This window comes from Acanthopagrus latus, chromosome 19 (assembly GCF_904848185.1).
Source record: "Acanthopagrus latus isolate v.2019 chromosome 19, fAcaLat1.1, whole genome shotgun sequence".
NCBI classification, from domain to species: Eukaryota; Metazoa; Chordata; class Actinopteri; order Spariformes; family Sparidae; genus Acanthopagrus; species Acanthopagrus latus.
This window is the reverse complement of record NC_051057.1, coordinates 11,227,008-11,246,096: the sequence shown is the minus strand read 5'-3', so window position 1 is coordinate 11,246,096 and position 19,089 is coordinate 11,227,008. Positions and strand designations below refer to the sequence as shown.

At 43.8% G+C, this 19,089-nt stretch overlaps 4 protein-coding genes across 13 annotated transcripts in view; 1 reads left to right on the top strand and 3 right to left on the bottom strand.

Annotated features, from left to right (window-relative positions):
• tpk1 (thiamin pyrophosphokinase 1) overlaps positions 1-3,489 on the top strand; it is a 67,799-nt gene extending 64,310 nt beyond the window's left edge. For all 9 annotated transcript variants that reach the window (XM_037079494.1, XM_037079492.1, XM_037079500.1 and 6 more), the window contains one exon: positions 2,485-3,489. In XM_037079494.1, the coding sequence (XP_036935389.1) occupies positions 2,485-2,630 (146 nt within the window). In that variant the 3' untranslated portion in view covers positions 2,631-3,489. The remainder of the gene's footprint in view (positions 1-2,484) is intronic.
• sec61g (SEC61 translocon subunit gamma) lies at positions 3,325-5,758 on the bottom strand. Its single transcript, XM_037079501.1, has 4 exons — positions 5,603-5,758; positions 5,097-5,200; positions 4,820-4,922; positions 3,325-3,495 (listed from the first exon to the last, which is right to left on the bottom strand). Exons 2-4 carry the CDS (start codon positions 5,188-5,190, stop codon positions 3,486-3,488), a joined length of 207 nt encoding a protein of 68 aa, XP_036935396.1. The 5' UTR covers positions 5,191-5,200; positions 5,603-5,758; the 3' UTR covers positions 3,325-3,485.
• A 1,365-nt stretch (positions 5,759-7,123) lies between these two features.
• On the bottom strand, positions 7,124-14,679 carry zgc:112332 (uncharacterized protein LOC553712 homolog). Of its 2 annotated transcripts, XM_037079770.1 has the most exons (7): positions 14,132-14,665; positions 13,452-13,567; positions 11,126-11,281; positions 10,316-10,420; positions 8,865-9,074; positions 8,203-8,395; positions 7,124-8,051 (listed from the first exon to the last, which is right to left on the bottom strand). In XM_037079770.1, the coding sequence occupies exons 1-7, from the start codon at positions 14,377-14,379 to the stop codon at positions 7,949-7,951; spliced, it is 1,131 nt and encodes a 376-aa protein (XP_036935665.1). In that variant the 5' UTR covers positions 14,380-14,665; the 3' UTR covers positions 7,124-7,948. The 2 variants fall into 2 exon arrangements, with proteins under 2 accessions (XP_036935665.1, XP_036935666.1); XM_037079771.1 differs by lacking the exon at positions 8,865-9,074 and having other exon boundaries at positions 14,132-14,679.
• Positions 14,680-15,626: 947 nt separating this feature from the next.
• Positions 15,627-18,742, bottom strand: si:dkey-73n8.3 (uncharacterized protein LOC100150965 homolog). The gene is made up of 7 exons (XM_037079772.1): positions 18,669-18,742; positions 18,017-18,132; positions 17,592-17,747; positions 17,391-17,495; positions 16,850-17,059; positions 16,095-16,287; positions 15,627-15,978 (listed from the first exon to the last, which is right to left on the bottom strand). The coding sequence occupies exons 1-7, from the start codon at positions 18,680-18,682 to the stop codon at positions 15,876-15,878; spliced, it is 897 nt and encodes a 298-aa protein (XP_036935667.1). The 5' UTR covers positions 18,683-18,742; the 3' UTR covers positions 15,627-15,875.
• Positions 18,743-19,089: the final 347 nt, after the last annotated feature.

The following is a 19,089-nucleotide window of genomic DNA, read 5'->3' as shown; positions in this document are numbered from 1 at the left end:
TTACATCTACAAGAATGCAGATTTAAAAAATCATCATGGTTTATTGGTATTCATCCCAGATAATGCCTAATCAATGAAGAAAATGTAACTTTGATTTGGCTTTAACTAAGTAAATACTGCATGTCCTTTATTAGATGACAGTGACCAACCAAATTGTAATTCTTTACATACAATATTTAGTTTCAAGTTTACTGTTGAATGTGCAGCTGTCACATTAGAAATAAACAGTAGGCATTAAGGGGAGTAATGTTGTTTATATTCTTAATCGGAAGTAGGTATGAAAGAAATGTCAAACGACGTACCAAACAGAACTTTATGGGAACCCGAACAGAGCCTGAGGAAGACAGCCTGAGTCACCAAAGCAAGTTGATAACCACTGTCATGGTACCTGTTATCTCTGACTGAAGCTTTAGCTTTTGTAGAGCCGGCTCACACAAAGAAAGCCTGGCTGTAGTGCAGGGCTCTGACAAAGAGATCAAAACATGTTGACTCTGACTTAGCCACTTTCATGAAGTTTGACTTTTTCTATATTTCTTTCATTTATGACATTTTCTTATGTTTGAAGTGCCTGGATTTACCTTTTTCTTCTTCTTCTGTGTTGAAGTATTTTTATTACTACATCCTTCTGAAAGGATATGGTGCAAAACTGAAATCGGTGCATTTATTGTGCTAAATTGGAGACTTTTTCTGCTGCTTAATAACATTGATTGCAAGGTCCAGGAACAAGTACAGCTGTTTAGTTTTGTTTCCTGACTGTCAAACTTAACTGCACAGCAACCACAGCTGGATTAAATAACTACATGATAGTAGGTGCAAGCTCTTCCATCTGTGTCGTCTGACTGTGCAAAAAATTACAAACTCCCTTTCAAAGTCATCCATCCGGTCACATTATATTTACAAGAGCAGATGGCATCGCTGTTCCAACAAATGAACGTAAGAGAGTTATTAATGGGGTGGAAATGATTGACAGCCCACCTGGTTACAGCTGTGGTTTGTGCCACTCAGAGCGCTAATCCTCAAACTGTGTCAAACACTGCTCATGGCCCACTGACACCGAGAAAGCAAACCAGATAATTACATCAAGATGGCTACAAAGGTCGAGCCAGTGCTCACAGCGGCCCGGGTTTAGTCAGCTGAGATATAGAGACTAAAAAGAAGACATATACAGGTGAAAACTTCCAGCAGAATGTTTGACCTGACCCGTAGGCTTGGAAGTCATTCAGTAACGTTTTAACTTTTGCTACAGATTTTAGGAAACTCAGTGACAAGATAATTGCGAATGAATAATAGAAAGCCCCAGGTACAAATCTCCTGAGGTGAGTTTGCCCTTTCCACATTAGACACGATCCAACAGCTCCACTCTCAGGGCGTTTGTCAGCTCAGCTTATTGGGAGCAAATGTTGCGTGAATAAATGTAACTGTTAATGGAAAAAAGTGACACGCTAAGTCTTATTTCTGACATTTGGGCCTGTTGAAGCACGGTCGTTGGTTTTTGATGTTTTCCTTAAAGAGTCAGTCATTATTGTGCACGACTAAATTCAGACCTTGCTGAGCGTCACAGCCATCAATTTGTGAGGTTGTTTTGGGGTGGACCTTCACCAGTTTGTACTGAATTAAAGCCTGAAATTCTGATAAATTGATTTGTGAGTCACGCAGACTCCCACTGGTAGATTTTCTTGCCCCCATTCACTACAGATTCCACTGAGCTTCCTCGTTTGACCACTTGATGTCAGTGTTGGCCAGGTGCCCATTCAGGTCTAAATGGTTTGGTTCAATAAATCACTTCAGTGCTTTTGAGATTGTAAAAGGGAGTGCACAATTATGAGTGCAGACTAATAGGGCCTGAGAGTAGAAATGTCCGGGGCAAACTGCAATATCTGTGATCATACTATGGTTGAATATGTATCTAAAAGAAATCTGGACTCGCTTATTTCCTCTCTTAAAAGGCTGTATCCTTGAGGAATTAATTCTCCTTCACTCCCCTCTTGTTATCATTCTAAAGGATGCCAAAAAAAAGCCTCAAGTGACTCGTACACCTCAGTGGTCACCTTTCCTGTTAGTACAGCTGAAGGGTTCCCTTTGAGAGGATTTGTGAGCACTTCAGTAACCTCAAAGTGGGGAGTACGCTCAGTGGCTTTAGCATAATAGCCTTTGCGAATGTGTGGTTTTTGGCTGCGTCCTCTGTTTGGCCTCAAACTGTTTCGCTTGGTCTTGGGAGGCAGAGTCACACGGACCGCCTCGCTTCATGTACACAGGGACACACACCGATGCAGTCTCTCTAACGAGGCTTCAACACACAGCTTCATTATTAATAGTCAAACAGCTCAAAGTATAGACGGCACTAGTCATGCTGAAAACTAATCATCTACTTGTACTCATTGAATAATTGAATCCAACTATTTAAAGTAGCCATTACATGTAGTATCACTGAGTAGGCCCTCATTACTGCTGCATTTAATTACATGTCTTGTCTCCTCTGTCTAGATAACGATGTCCTGCAATTTGGGAAGCTAGTGAGCACGTCCAACACCTATGAACCGGTTGGCCCCGGAGAGCCAAGGAAGCCTGTAACTGTGACAACAGACCAACCTCTGCTCTGGTCCATGGGGATACATAATGATAAGGAATGACACAGAAGAAATCAGATGTCACTGCTTTTGTACAGCTATGACCAAATGGTCTTTTTTTTTTAAACACATGGCCAAAAATCTCACCGAAGTGTTTGAAGAGGTATATAATAATGGAGACTTTGTCAGTATGGCAGGAATCTTTGAAAATCCACAACCGACCAAATCAAGTGATTACTACTTTTAGTTTGTTATTCTTAGTGGCCATCCTTGCCAAGAATATTTTTTTTATCTGCTGTATTTTTTAACAGTTGCTCAGGATCGGATGTGCTTGCTCACTGCACAGGGTTACATTCAAAATGAGCCACATGGAAATGAATACCCATTTCTGTATGTGCACCTTACATGCACAGAATCCTTACCAACCAATAACTGGTTGCTTTTTGCATATGACTTAAATAAGAGCTTGTTGCAGAGAATTACAGACTATACACATCCACCACACCTGCTGAACATATGACTGTTAGTGTGTGCACTAAGCTGCTTTACATCACAGCCTGCAGTATGTGCTTTTCAACTGCCCTCCTATAGCTGCCACATTAATCTTCTACAGTAAGTTCCATGAAGATGGGTGTTATGTGCCTTTTGATACTTTAATTCATACAGTACTTCCAAAAGTCAGAAATGGTTAAAATGTTGCCATTTATGGCATCTATGGTGATAGCAAGGCTGTGTGAATAGATGGGACACATCAATCTGGGTTTCCATTTGTTTTATTTACACAGAAATAGAAATGTTGTGCACAGAATGTAAAAATTTCATCCCTTCAGTCCCCAAATCACACCAGCCCATTAACGCTTGTCCTCTTGACCATCTCCTGTCCCCAGATGTTGTAGTTTGTTTTTGCTTGACAAAGATTTAACCACCCCTATAGGAAAAACAAAAAAGGCAGTGTTAGAGTGGAAAAATCCAAATGGTACATTTGAAATATCAGTATTTAATAAATGACCAAACAAATGAATCACTGCTTTAGGAAATCTACTCTACCCCTGCCCAAAAGAATACAACTATTGTGTACATCAGTTGCAAATGTTTTCCCCATTTTCTTTCAAAAACAGACAATCCAACTTCTGCACTTTGCAATACTGTATATTCTGGCAATAATGAAAATGGCTGACATAATTTATATTTGAATGTCCTCAAACATCCTACTGTGCACAAAAATAAAAACCATGAGTGCTAACAGTCTGAGCGTTTTTTCCCCCTCATCTTATGTGTAATGATAAAACATGACATGAATGATAATTACCATCATCGTTGTATGAACACTAATTAAGAATTGTGGTAAAGGTAAGTAACTTTTGGTCCTTAATGCTATAGTATCTTATGTAGTTAAATTAACAGTCACTCATCAGCGATTTTTTTTTTTTTAAGAACAGTTCATTTTTCTCATGTTAATTACAGGCTTGATGGAAGAGTTTGGTAATTTAATGTCTCTGCTTTCTGGTAATTGTCACTACTAAGTGGTCAACAAGAGGTTGCCTAACACAGAATAATGCTGGGAAAGAGCTTTAACATTTTGGTCAGTAAAACATTGATCCCAACAACACAAAATTGAAGGCTCATTAAATAATGCCATTCTGAGACCAAGGTTTTTGGGAAGCTATTGATAAAAAAAAAAAAGAAAGAAACATTTAAAAAAGGCAAGGGGTCTACGTGAGTAGAGCCTCTTCCTGGTCTGGCTATGTGGTATTTAAAAAAAAAAAATCAAAAGTTTCCTTTTTAGACCAGCGCTAGACTACATTTACGTCTGAATAAAAAGAACAGAGTTCATTTATATCAAGAGTAAACTAATGATTCAACATGTCATCAGGCACCAGAGATATACCGACATTATAATACTCTTTTAGTGAATTTCTACATTTGACCTTTTATGCAGTGAGTGGATAGAGACAATAAGGCAGTTGATCAGGAAAAAAGTAGGTGATAACCTCTGAACAGTCATCACTGATATCAGTGAGACACTGGGATAAATGTTTAAGGCAGTACTTTCCAAGACAGGGCACTAAAACATCTAATCAAGACAACCACCTTCTCTTGGGCCACTTCTTCACTGTTCCTTCTAAATTTTTACTCATTACTTCCTGAGGAAATTTCTTCATTATTAACTGTAAGACGACTTTAAATACCAATAAAGCCTACTGCATGACACAGTTTACCATGTGTATAAGTCATATGTAACTACTACTTACACAATGATGTTGTTGATGGGGATGTGGATGAGTTTGACGAAGAAACCGATGAAACCCATGATGGCAAACCCGATCGCTGTGGCCATGGCAATTTTCTGGAATTCTGAAGGAAGGCAGACATGAGTTTAAAGACAAGGACATCTAATACGCTCATTAAAAAAATAAATAAAAAAAATCACTCATTTCAGGCCTCAGCAATATGTGTTTAGCCGGAGAGAGAGAAGGTCAGTCGCTGCTACGAGCACAACAACGAGTGGGCCAAATGGTGTGAACCTACCTTTTCTGTCGGGTTTTGTGCACCTCTTCACTAGCCTGATTGAGTCTTTGACGAACTGCCGGCTGGGCTCAACAAACTGCATTACCTGGTCCATGGTGCTTAGGCTGCGGACGGAATCAAACACATCATCAGCGGGTGAAGCTTGGACTGCTTCAGTGCTGACGTTGACTTCAGCAGCCTGAGCCTTTCACTACTCCCAAAGCTATAAAATCGTTGATATACCTTACCTATTCTATGTTTGCATCAGATATCATGTTGTGTATTTAAAGACGTGAGTCACTGTCTATAAAAACCTCGTTTTGAAGTTATTTGTGTTGGTAAACCCATCCTTGCTAGCTAGCTAGCTAACGCTATCCTAAGAAAAGCTGTGAAGTCGATGAAACCTCAGGTTAGCTGATAAATAGACTGAATAAAACACATGAAAGCCTATTAAGCCTTACACCAATAAATTGGGTTTACATATGTAAGTTTGACAGAGCAGTGTTTAATAGAATGGCGTGTCTTACCTGTTTGTGTCGTGTCAGAAGAGAAGTCAGTCGGAGGAGCGAGTGAGGGCCACGTAGCTTTCACACAGCTTGTTAGTGAAGAAGAGCTGACGTAGACTTGAGACGCGCATGCGTATGACGTTCTTTCTCTTTTTTATCTGAGCTTGAACTATGGCCCACAGCGCCACCTACAGACCAGGAGGTTAAAGAGAAAGTAGCACATATTAGCACCATTTCACCCACTTTCTTAATTATACCTGGCTTTATTTGGACTACTTTTAGTCAGGCTGCAAAATAAGGAATCCCTCAAATTATTCTTAACACTTGATGACTGACTTTTTACCTCTGTTTTTTCTCCCACCTGTTGTCATATTTCTACTGAAGGCAAACACTATCGTATTTACTGTGACTTTGTAAATGTTATGTTAGTTTAATAATCAAAATTATACAATGTTATTTAATCCTACCTACAACTTGCAATAAGGAAGTGCCCCATGTCTTAAATGTATCTTGAACAATGGCTTAAAGATTATCAGAGCTGTGACCAATTTAAAATGGATGTATTGGCTGATATGTTTTCATCTTGTAATGTTACGACCCCCCCCCCCCCCCTCCATTTGTTATTTCTTTTACATACACAGGAACATAAACTGGACCTGTACTCATGCATTAATCAAGAGGTGTTAGAGCACCAAGACTGTTGTACCCTCCGGTCCCCAAGCCAAGTCCCTGTGGACTGAAGTGCTGTGAACAAAACAACCCACACTACTGATTATTTGTGTCACAGCAGGGGTGATTTTTGTATTTGGTAAATACATATATATATATATATATATATATATATATATATATATATATATATATATATATATATATATATATATATATATATATAATAAAAGAAGAAAATCCTGACTCATTCTTTGACAATGTATTATGTAATTCAATTTAGTGAATCAAGCAGGAATATTTTATTGTCAGGGTTCTAAGAATAAAGAACAGTGCCATTCTGGAAAACAGGACAGCTGGCTGATGGGATATTGTTTGGTTAGTGTGTATAATAATACACTGCTTTGAGGGAACGCTGGTCCTGGACTCCTCATAGCCACTCCTCTTACTCATGCCACATTCCTTTAGTCTTAAATGCTCCCTCATGTGATTTAGATTTAGTTTCTAAATAGAATCCTGGCATTTTCGCTTGATCTTTGTTCTCGATTATACTGCTTGTGTGGTGTGACAAGTGCCACTGCCGACGCGCTAACACTCATGTCTGCAGTTCACTACGTTCTACTCAGCATTTTCCATTCATTATTGGGTCCATGGAGTAAGTCACATTGAAATTCAGTCATCCGTTTGGGTGGCACTGGCTAAGACCTTTGAGACCCTAAATTCACTCATTAGTGTTACACTGAATGTACCTCATCCCCTTTAACTCCCAACTCTGAAACGTCAACTTTGAAAATAGTCAGATGAAGTGAATCCACTCAGAATGAATACACAGTAACTTCTATGTCAAAGTCACAATCAAGCAGCGCTTCGCAGTATGTTATCCAGTCCAACAGGTTTAATTTTTTTACAGTATATACATTTTTGTCACATTAACAGAATCCCACTTCAAAAAGGGTGGCCAAAGCCTCAGCATGCCGACACACTGTAACCGTACTGTGATTACATTCCTAATGTAGGTTAAATATAAGAACAGGAAGTCATCTGAAACTGAAGGTTGCGTGACAAGAGGCTGTGCAATGAAACAGCTCTATGACAACAAAAAGTAGACCAGCGGCTCGCGTTGTATTGTTCAATAAATGGACAATGTGACACATCAAGTGCTACCAGAAGCAGACAGGACCTCATTATAATGCTTTAACTGTCTACCACAGTGCTGCGCGTGCCCCCAAAGTATAGTGTTTCATACAAATATGAATGTGTTTGTAGGCGGCTCTCGTAAAAATTCCACTGCCACACTAAAACTGACAGTTTGTAAGGGACACGTAAGAGAGACTTTCACAAACTAGGCCATTTTCATCCAAAGCGAGACCATGCCAGCTAACGTCTTTACAAGTTAACAAGATAGAACGGCGTCTGAGCACTAGATACAAACCTGACTAAAATACCCACATCAGTTAGCAAAAATACAGTTAAAAAAGACACTTTAACAGAATCTTTTTGAACCTTTTCTTTTAAAATACAATCTCACTAAAATGCAGCGTGTTTTGATTTGATAATCCATACAATTAAGGAGCTCTCGGTTGTGTTCAGGTGACAGTTGGACTACACTGTATTTTGATTAATAAAATACACATTTTTCGCAACAGTGACAGCAACACCAGTGCCTCTGTGAATCCTTCGCTGTGCAGGTCACACTCTTCACTCCCAGGTGATGCCGAGCAGGTTGCAGCTGATCTCCCACAGTTTCTGGGCGGAGTCGTCGTCGGAGGCGGCCCTGGAGCACCTCGCGGCGGCGCAGTCGCTAGGCACACGAGAGGACAGAGAATGGCCATTACACAATGAGCTGGGAATGAAAACAGTTAACCTTCAGCTTCATTCCGTGCAGCCTTTTGTTAACCAGCAGGTAGTAATACTGAGCGGCATGAAGTCTTGCATAACCAGCTGCTGGTTACCTGAAGTACCCGCCGCTCTGGCTGTCCAGCTGTGGCTCCACAGCACAGTAGATGGTGGTCTGCGCTCCCTCCACTGTTGTCTTGGTGAAAATCCGGAAGATCTTCACGGCCACCTGGATGCACTGGTGCTGGTGCCTCCACAGGTCGGACTGCACCACCCCCGGGTGCAGGGAGAAGACGCTCACCCCCGTACCTGCAACACATATCCAGTCAAACACACCGTGTACTTAAGTCAACAAATATGCTGTGACTTCATACACAATCAGACATATTTCTGGGCAAAAAATATGCTTCTTTTTCAAATAGTAGCTGCACGAGTGACTGAGAAAAGGGAAAAACCTTCATCAGATTTTCATTTCATTCTTTCCCCTCATTTCTTCCTGTTGTTTCTCAGTTAAATGGAAGGACAGAGTTTTGAAAGCTTTTCTCCAGATGCAGGCCATCAACCCTTAGACTATAGTGTTGTCTATTAAAGTAATTTCTTCCAGTTCTTGGCCATTAAGCAGAGGAACAAATGGAACGCTGGGCTGAGACTACCAAATGGCAAACTTCCAGTTAATCTAATTCACAAGCTAATTGCCGTGCTTCTTCGGAGGGAGAGAAGACAATTGAATAATAGCGAGCGTGGACTTGAAAACATGTCCGTCACGACCTCAGCTCACCTTGTAACCGTTTGGCAAGGGAGCGTGCAAAGAGGACATTAGCCAGCTTGCTCTGCCCGTAGGCCTTCATGGGATCGTAACTCCTTTCGCTGTTGATGTCATCCAGATGAAGCCCGGTCCAGGTGTGCGCCACCGATGCCACGACGATGATACGGGCGGGAGCCGACCGCTTGATGAGGTCAAGCAGCAGGTAAGTTAACAGGAAGTGACCTGGGGAAAGGTATGGGACACGCATTTCTTCAGTGTCATTTACCTCACTGTGGTGGATTTCAACACCTCAAGGTGCCCTGAAAATCTGATGCTGGATTTTAGACATCAACTGATTTTTAAACGGTCTTAAGCAACAAGCCGAGTGTTTGATTACTGTCGAGAGAATACAGACATCTCCCTGGCTGATACCTTCAAAACTTGGCAACTTGGCAAAACTTGGCAACTCCCACCAAAACAATGTAGATAGCACTAATGGAGGGGTACAAAGACAGGACAACGAAGCACTTTTTGGATCTTTGTGGTTCATACTTTCATAGCCAAATGTGTATTATGCTGCTGTCTAATCCAATCAGAGCTAAGGGAACGAGTGTGACAGCCATGCCGCCAGCCAAAAACACAATGTGGACAAACAACTCAGAAAACACCCAATATAAGCTACTCTCCACACAAGACTTTACAGAGAGCACTGTGACGGTTGGAGCCTCTGCAAAGGTAACTCCGGGAGTCATCGCCATGACACGATGCTATGACAAGCTGCTGCTGTTTGTGAACTCTGAAGGACACTGCAATCTGGTGCGAGTGTCTTCGCTTTCCTCCCTATTGTTCTCCGTTTCCTGCTTTTACTGTTGACCTAGCCCGAGTTTATCTCTATTTAAAGTACATGTATACGCGTAGAGGATGTTTTCGCAAAAATGTGTAGGTGTGTGTTCATGTATGCGTGCGTGCCCGTGTACAGGATTCGCAGGAGCACGTGCGTGGGCGACCAAGTTCGAGCACAGAATGTTCTTCTCCCTGTCAGCCTGTGGCAAAAATACCAGCGAGGAAGAGATCATTTGGAGGGAAGCCATGGTCCGACACAGGGAAGACACAGACAGTGACTGCGGCTCATCTGTTCGGTCATCATGAGCTGCACACTTGTGACACCACCTAATGTGGAAAAGACAGGATTCTTTTCACAGTTATTAGTAGGAAGATCCTCCTTATCAATATGCAGCTGCGTTATTAAATCACTCAGAGATCTGACTGCCATCTGTTTGCGTTACATCAATTACCAAGACGAGGCAGTCCAAAAAAAAAAAAAACACTTTGAAGCCCCTCCACTATTTATCTCACTGACAAACATCACAGCCAACTCAGCCACTTCACTGCATTTTACGACTGCCTGTCAGAGCCTTGAGAAAATGCGCGTGAACATGAAACGTCAAATCAAGGTAGACTGCGACTCGCCGGCAGTGACTCACCCAAATGATTGACTCCCAGCTGCATTTCAAAGCCGTCGACAGTCTTGGAGTGGGGACACATCATGATGCCCGCATTGTTTATGAGGATATTCACTTGCTTCTCCTCTGTAAAGAACATCCCACACACACAGGAAAAGATAAAGGAGTGTTAATGATTTTTTTTTTTTAAAAAAGCATTTCGATTTCTGTGTCTGCAGTGTTTAGCTCGGAGACATGTGGACAGGAAGTGCCTGGGATCGAACCCCCAACCGTGCGACTAATGGAAAACCCACGCTGCCTCCTGAACTAAAACTGCCCCGTTAAGGAAATCTGCACTGTTTCAGGAACATACTGAAAGGGAGGTGAACAGCATCGATCATCTAACACTACAATGTCCTGCTGGGAAACCTTGGGTCCTGGCATTGAAATGCCCCTTTACAGGCCCCACCCACCCAAACGCTGTTGCCTCGACGTGGATCAGACTCGGCTCTGACCCGTCGAGGCATGGACAAAAAAACTCCGGGGGTGTCGTGTGGTGTCTGGCAGCAGGGCGTGTGCGGCAATTCTTTAACTCCTGTGGGTTGGAAGGTCTCTGCTCTCGCACATCCCACGGATGCCCGGGATCTGGGGAGTTTGGAGGCCAGAGTGACGCGTTGACCTCTTTGTCACATTTCTCAGTGTCATTCCTGAGCAGCTTTTGCGTTGTGTTGTGGCAGGGCTTATGGTTTCCCAGCAGAACACTGCATTCTAACAAGATGGTCATTGTTTTTAACCTCTCCTGTTAGTCCTTTTACTGGTGTGGCTGATCGGTGCATGCGGTGACGGTTCTACCTTTGTTGATGAGTTCGGCAAACGCTCTGATGGACTTGGTGTCGGACAGATCCAGCTTCCTGATGACCAGGTTCTCGTTTCCTGTGTCTTCCAAAATGTCCGTCCGTGCCTCCTCTGCCCTCTCCAAGTCCCTGCACGCCATCACGATGCGCGCTCCTGAAAAACAAGGGCCGAAGAATTGCGATGATGTCACATTTCCCCCCCATTTCAGACTCATCTTTCTCCTACAGTCTGCTGCTCAGGTGGAGCTGGAACTTTATACTGCCTCGAGTTTGTTTGTGTGTGCTCCCTAGAGTAAGAACAAGCGATTATGGAGAACGCAATGATGGATGGCCATATAGAGAACTGTGAACTCCCTCTCTTGTTGGAGTGGAGGCTTTTAAGTAAATCTTATGCACAGAAATTCACAGGACAAAGGCAAACAAACAGCCGTTATAGGGAATTATATATCAAAGAACATACTGCACACACAGGAGGTTTAAATCCTTCAAAGGGTCTAAATTCAAAGTTTTCCTCGTTTGCAGCCGCACAAAGCCTTCGACGTCAATCAAGGCGGAAGTGCCCAAAATGTCTCTGTGCGCTTTTGATCCTCCTCTAATGTTCTCCAAAGTCTCGTTCCCCATCTCATTTAGCCGACCGCTGCGCTCACATGAACACAGGACCCTCTCGACTGTGTCGTTCTCATTCGCCTGTGACGCAAACCACCATGCATTCCCCTTAATGAGCCCGGAAGAGGGGCTTTGAGGACACGTACATTCACACTCTCACTCTCTCTCTCTCTCTCTCTCTCTCAGACACTCACAGACATGCACGCTAACGTGCACGCGTGCCCCTACAAACAACAAATAGGCAGACACGACTCCCCCCCGACACACACACACACACACAAACACAAACACACACACATGCACACACACACGTACACACACACACCCACACGCACGTACACTGCTGTGCCCAGCAATTATGAAAGAGGAGAGCCATTAATCAGTTGGAGCGTAGCGTCTGCATCCCATCACAGTGTCTTTGTTTCTCCCCTGCTGTTCCCATGTGGGAGAACCCAATTGTTCTCACGTTTCCCTCGAGGCTCACTCACTTAAACAAAATGGCAAGCAAACAGCGAGAATGGAAGGTCACGCTGAGTCAAGTTAAAGATCATCCATGATGACTGGACAGTGTCAGTAATGTCAATGCATGTATAAGGGCAGAGTAAGTACCGACTTAAGCAGAGTCTGATCACATTGCGTGTATTCAGACCTCCCGTATTCCAACTTCTCAAACAAGCTTTTGTCTCTCGACACAGATGAGTAACATTTCACTTTGTCAGCCTGGGAAACGCTCCTACAAGTAAATGTTATAACCAAATGATTAAAAAGGTTGAGATTCAGTTTGGTCTTCCCGATACAAAGCCCCAAGGAAACCGGCTTCTGTTATGAATCCTCCCAAATCTAATCAGGTTGTCATCGTGTTATCACATAATCCCATTTGCTGAAAGGTGATACAGTAATCTGACAGTGAATTCTCCGGAAGCAAAGGAACACAGTATTATTGCGGCCCCCTGGCAGAGATCATTCTTCTAGCGCTGCCTCCCCCCTTTGTATTTTAATGCAAAAAAAATAACGATAAAATAAGATTCTTGGATTTTTTTGACATGCGTGACACAAACGCACTTCTTCAAAAAAAAGGAGGTAGATGCCATGCAGGGCATTTCAGCTGAAAAAAAACTGAATCGCATATGCAGAAGCAGTTTTCATCTTACTCACTCTCACTGTGTTTGTGTGTGTCTGCCTGTGTGTGTGCGTGTATGTGTGTGTGTGTGCACCGCCGGGTGCAACCTCCCATCGCTCTTTGTTGCCTGTCTGCAGACCCTCACAATGCTCCCTCTGTCCCCCCTGATGCCTCGCCTGTCTTCCATCACTGCCACTTATCTCCCAATTGGACGGCTGGGAAGTGTGAAACAAGATGCTCTCTTAGGTCGGCGTACCCTCGTATCTCTCTCTCCCGTCAGATAATTTGGATAATGCAAGTGGTTACACAAGAGTGATATTCTCACCAAAGCGCACTCTTTTCACAGCACACTGAAAAGCCAAACAAGTAGGATTAAAGCTGATTCTAAAGGTCATGTTTAAAGACCACTATTAATACCCACTCATTAGAGGTGCTTAACTCTGGGGGGGAATGTGTGTGTGAGTTTAGAAGTGAGTGAAAATGGAAGAAGGAAAAAAAAAAAACAAAGTGAGAGAGCACAGGTCGGAGGCACGTCGATGTGGCTGGGACAGAAATAGATACAGAGGCGAGAGGAGACCAGACACGCCCTGAGCGGTACCTCTTCTCGCCAGGTCCCTGGCCGTCTCCTTCCCGATGCCGGTGTTGGCCCCGGTGATGATGACCGTTTTCCCATCCAACCTCTCCTCACATGACCAGCGGTTACAGCACACACTCCTGAGCAGCAACACACACACACACGACAATTACAGGAGAGAGAGAAAGAGAGAGAGAATCATGAATACTGCTGCATTTCCCCTTCAAATATGGATAAGATAAGTTTCCAGTCACTGCTGCTTTCACTGTCAGAAGCCTCTTTAGTCTGTTCACACGCATGACGTCAGGAATGTTGTGATCCTTTGGGGGATTTTTCACAATGGTGAAGACATTTGGAAAAAAAAAAAAAATCAATCATGACTTGATCATCAACTCCATGAGGATATATCTGCTACCTTTCAGTGATGGTTGTATCCTGGCTACCTGTATTCATATTCCCTATTAAACTCACTGTAACATTCACAGCAGCTCAGTTCAGCTGTTTACTCCACTTCACTAATAATCCACAGGGAAACAGAAACGGTCTGGATCGACACACGTCTACACATTTCATACACAGATTCTGCTGCCAGATCTGGGGGGTGGCAGGCTGTGATCCCCCCTTAAACACTCCGTACATTCCGTGTTATTACCAGAGCCAGCAGCCTAACCTTTGCCGTTTGTGTGTGTGTTTTCATGTCTTACCTGCAGGACATTCTCCCCCACCTAACAGCCAGATATCTCCACCTCAGGAAACACAGGGAAGCGCCACTTTTTTTTTTTCTTTTGTTTTTCAGCAAAGCACTGACTTCACCTCGTCCGATCCTGCCAACAGTTAGTCCATCACTGGGGTGTTTTGTTATTTTTTTCGTGCTTGTCATGTCTTCTCCACCCCGCCGCGCTCTGTCATCACAATATCCCGGGCTGGGCCAATCAGGAGCGAGCTGACGCATAATTGATTCACAAGTTCGCAGAGTCTCTGAGGCTCCCCCGCCGCCTCCTGCTGTCGGGGGCGGCCAAGTTGTGGACCCGAGGGGGCGGCGAGAAACACACAAAGGCACGATATGAAACAGTGCACACCGAGTCGAAATGTTTCATTAGCCTGCTTACAAAGAGGAACAGCGGATTGTGTGCAGCATCCGCGGCGAGGTTCGGTTACTGCTGTGGTGTGATGTGATCACCGCGCGTTAGTCGGGATCACACTGTAACATCGCTTCCCGGCCACTTGAGGGCCCCCCAGTCCAGATTTCAGCAGGTCTCCAGAACCATCCCCGTCAGGAGGGGTTAGTTCATAGGCGAGCTGTAGAGGGAAGACCACAGGGTGAGCTGGACCCCTAATGATTCAGGTTTGCCCCATCTGGTCAATCTTTTAATACCCATGATACCACATCTGGGTATCTCAATACCCAGATGTGTTATTTGTATTAGTAGATAAAAACTAACTTCATTGTTTGTAATTACACGCTCATTTCGTACAATATCACGTTTATACGTACATACGAGTCTATTCTACGTTTTGTTTTGTTTATTTATTTATTTTACTATTTTGTGCTGTTTTTCGTGATATTCTGTCCTTTGGCTGCTGTGGCAGGCAAACACTTGTTCCTGTTTGTGGGACAGTACAGGAATACTGACACTGATTCTGGTTGCAGGAGGTTTTGTGAATTCCAACAAATGACCTGATCAGTTTATACCCACCCTTGTATTTTCTACTTGATACGCACATGTATTTGATAACTTCAGTTACGAGTTACTTTGAAGTCAGATAAATTTTTAAAAAAAAAATAAAAATAAAATAAAAAACTGATTCCAATAATCTGACAGATGCTGAAAATCAACCAGGCCAATAATCTGTCGGCCCATATAGTATATACGAATATATGATTTACTTGTATATGTGCTTTTGATACTTATGGACATTTAATATCAGACACTTGAGACTTTTACTTAAGTGTTGTTGTGTGGGTGGCTTTCACTCTTTATGAAAGTAATATTTTAACACGACATCTTTGGCTTTACTCAAGTAAGACTTTTGGATGCTTATTGCAACACTGTTAGTGTTCAATCAAATTAGCAGGACTCCAGATATTATTTCAGACCTGTGACACTCTTGGCTTATATTTCCTCATGCTGATTGCGCCGGCTTGCTTTTTTGGGTGAATCAAAAAAAAAAAAAACACGAGAACGATCAGCAGTTCGGAAGATCCATGATCATTTTATTAGATGTCTATTACAATTTCTTTCTCCAACCTTTCAGATTTCATGAAACTTTCGGTCAAATGCTTCAATAAGTAGACTGCATTCTTCTCCTATTCACCTGCTCACACAATCTTCCATCCATCACATACGTCACAGTGTAAGCAGTCACTGAACACAGCATCTGCATAGTATATGTGGTGCTCGTGCATATGGCTTCACATGCAGCACGAGCCTGTTGAGGTGTGTGCGTTTATCTCCAGCGGATGCCGAGCAGGCGGCAGCTCACGGCCCACAGCTTTAAGGCGGTGCCGTCGTCCTGACCTGCCCTGGAGCTCTCTGCAATGGCACAATCCCTGTAAGGGAAAAAAGAAAAAAAGAAAAGATGGAGTAGTTAGTTCTACTTCTGCACATGCAGCACTGTGGTGAGTTTCAAGCTGATCGCGAGACTGCAACAGCGCGTCAGACTGACTTGTAGTATCCCCCGGTGAGCATCTGGTTCTCAGGAGTGACGATGCAGTAGATGCTGGTGTAGGCTCCCTCTGCTGGGCTCTTGACCAGAAAACCGAAGTTCTTGACGAGCTCCCCGATGGGACGCATCAGGTGCCTCGTGATCTCAGTGTTCACAATGCCGGGGTCCACAGAGTAGGCCATCACACCTAAAACTGTCGGCGAAGGGACACACAGCGTTTGGGGACAGACCTCTCTCTCATGCGAGCTGTGCACGTGAAACTCTCAAAGCAGCTCGAGTTTTGTCCTCTAATGTTGTATTCTTCAGTCTGATATGAAGGAAAAACCCATCAAAGCAACCTAATTTGAGTCAAACACGGGTCACAGAATGCAAAACGCATCCGATCACTTTCAGGATCCGCGGCACGATGATCCCTGACTTTTACATGCTTGCGCGGTCCCATCTAGAGTTTGGTACAGCGTGATAAAACACATAAAAACACGTCATTATCCTAATGGTAAGAACGGCAAACAAGGTGTGATCCACAGGGCAGTGATTCACTCGTCAAGTGTCTTTATTTTTCACCAACATGTTTCTCCTTGCTGCGCTTCTCGCCCAGAGCGGTTGTGGTTCAGGCATGAGACTCTCACACTGGCGAGCGATGCGGATCGATTTTTTACGCGCCGAGAGCGAGAAAAGAGGCACAGAAAGAGACATAAAGACAAACGTACTGTACATGATGCACAGACTGTGTCGCAAACACACACACGCCTTACCCTCAGTCCTTTTGGCCAGCTCTCTGGTAAACAGGATGTTGGCCAGCTTGCTTTGCGCGTAGGCCCGGACGGGATGGTAGCCCTTCTCACTGCTTAGGTCATCGAACTGGATCTTACCCAGGGCGTGAGCCGCCGATGACAAGTTGACGACCCGGGATGGGGCCGAGTGCTTCAGCAGGTCCAGCAACAGAAAGGTCAGGAAGAAATGACCTGGATGGGGGAGAGAGTGATTCGGAAGTGGAAGGAAAGACATGGATGTTTTTTTTTTTTTCTTTAGAGCGGGAGGAAATGAGACACAGAGGGAAACATATTAATAAAATACACAAAGGTTCTGGAGATTTGCTCAACGGGGGCAGAGGCACCGGAAAAAAACAGCCGCTCGATAATGTGTTGCGTGCCACTGCGCCATGAAATGAAAAGCAGGGAGGGCGACCGCAAATTTATTTCTAATCATTACATGGCCCACATAATCCAATCAGCTAAACACAGGGACAGTCTCCCCCGAAAACTGGCGTCTTTCCTGGCTGTTTCAATCTCGTACCCAGGTGATTGACTCCAAACTGCATCTCGTACCCGTCCGCCGTTGTTCCATACGGGCACATGGCCACGCCTGCGTTGTTGACCAGGTAGTGGAGAGCCTTCTCAGCTGCAAAACAACATGTGTCACCAACATCACAGTCCTCATGAAAAATGCACGCTCTGTGTGTGTGTGTGTGTGTGTGTGTGTGTGCTTGCGACCCACTGTTGTAGATATTCTCAGCGAAGTGGCAGATCGATTTGGTGTCAGCCAGATCCAGTTGCCTGGCGACTACCTTGGCCCCCCGCACCTCCCTCATGATGTCACGGGCAGCCTGCTCTCCCTTCGCCATGTCTCTGCACGCCAAAATCACCCGCACACCTACGGAAATTCGACACCTCTTAGCGGCGACTGCGTGTGGGTTCATGTTTCGAAATCTGAGCATAGGCTAGGTTGCTGCCGAGCTCAAACGTTTCGGCAGTTTCATATTTGAGCCACCTCATTAGACTTGTTATTCTTGCAGCTCAGCATGTTTCCCACGCAGGCACTCTGAGCCCCAAAGCCAGTGTGAATATTTAATAAAAAACAAAAAAAGAAACACAAAGAGTCTGTAAGACATCACTGAACTCTCTTTAGCTTGTTTTGCTTGCCTCTGCCGGCCAGATCTTTAGCCGTCTCTTTGCCTATTCCAACGTTGGCCCCCGTTACTACAGCTGTCTTCCCGTCCAGACGCACGTCCGAGGACCACTTGGGGATAAACAGAGACCTGAAGAGTGAGGTGTGAAGAGGATACTGTCAACAATCAAGGTGAATCCTGGAATCGAGTTTTCACTGTCAACAGGAGAGAGAGAGAGAGAGAGAGAGAGAGAGAAAAAGAGGGGGAAAAAAAGAACTTCGCGAGAAAAATAAAGGGAATAAATGACTGTTTGTGTGACATGTTTGTTTAACCTTACTATAACTAAATTACAAGGTGGGTGAGGTTTACCACCTGAGGCAAAACAGCGAATGCCAGGAACCGCAATCATCGCTTGAAATGTCTAGTTGGAGCGTCACAGGCTTTGAACTGACTTGGACAGAGCAGTCGACATTTCAGGTTTAGTCTAAACTGAGGTGAGGCAACAATCTCCATCCAAATCAGGGTGGATAAAACAACGCCGGCTTAAGCACAGCCAACTAAAATTCCACTGAGCTAGTTAAAAAACACTTCTCGAAAGAGGTGATTCTACTTTTATCTTCTCTCTTTTTTTTTCTTTTTTACTGGCTGCTGTCTACTGATGATGTACTATGCAGGGAATTTCTTACCTGAGTGCTTGCATTTCTTTGCTTTACGACCGAAAATGGTAATATCCTAAAGTCTGAGTAGCTCCTTATTTCACCGCTGATGTCTCCAGACTCCAGGAATGTGAAAGAGAGGGCGACAGACAAACGACCCAGATGGAGAGATTTGCTCGCGAAATGATCCCTGAGCGCTTGGAAGTCATGATTGGATACAAATCCCTCCTCTGTTCAGGGTTTATTGTAACTAATCAATCGAATATAATTTCAAACAGGGTTCCGTCACATGACAAGTACTGTGTTACAAGGCCAAGTAACAGAGAGCTATTTGTCTATTTGTCCTCATTTACACCGAATACTGACTCAGCAGAATGTATCTTACACCATTTTATTTCCCTCCTCTGCCCCAAAACTACCATCATGAGAACCATTGTTGTCTCGTAAGAAT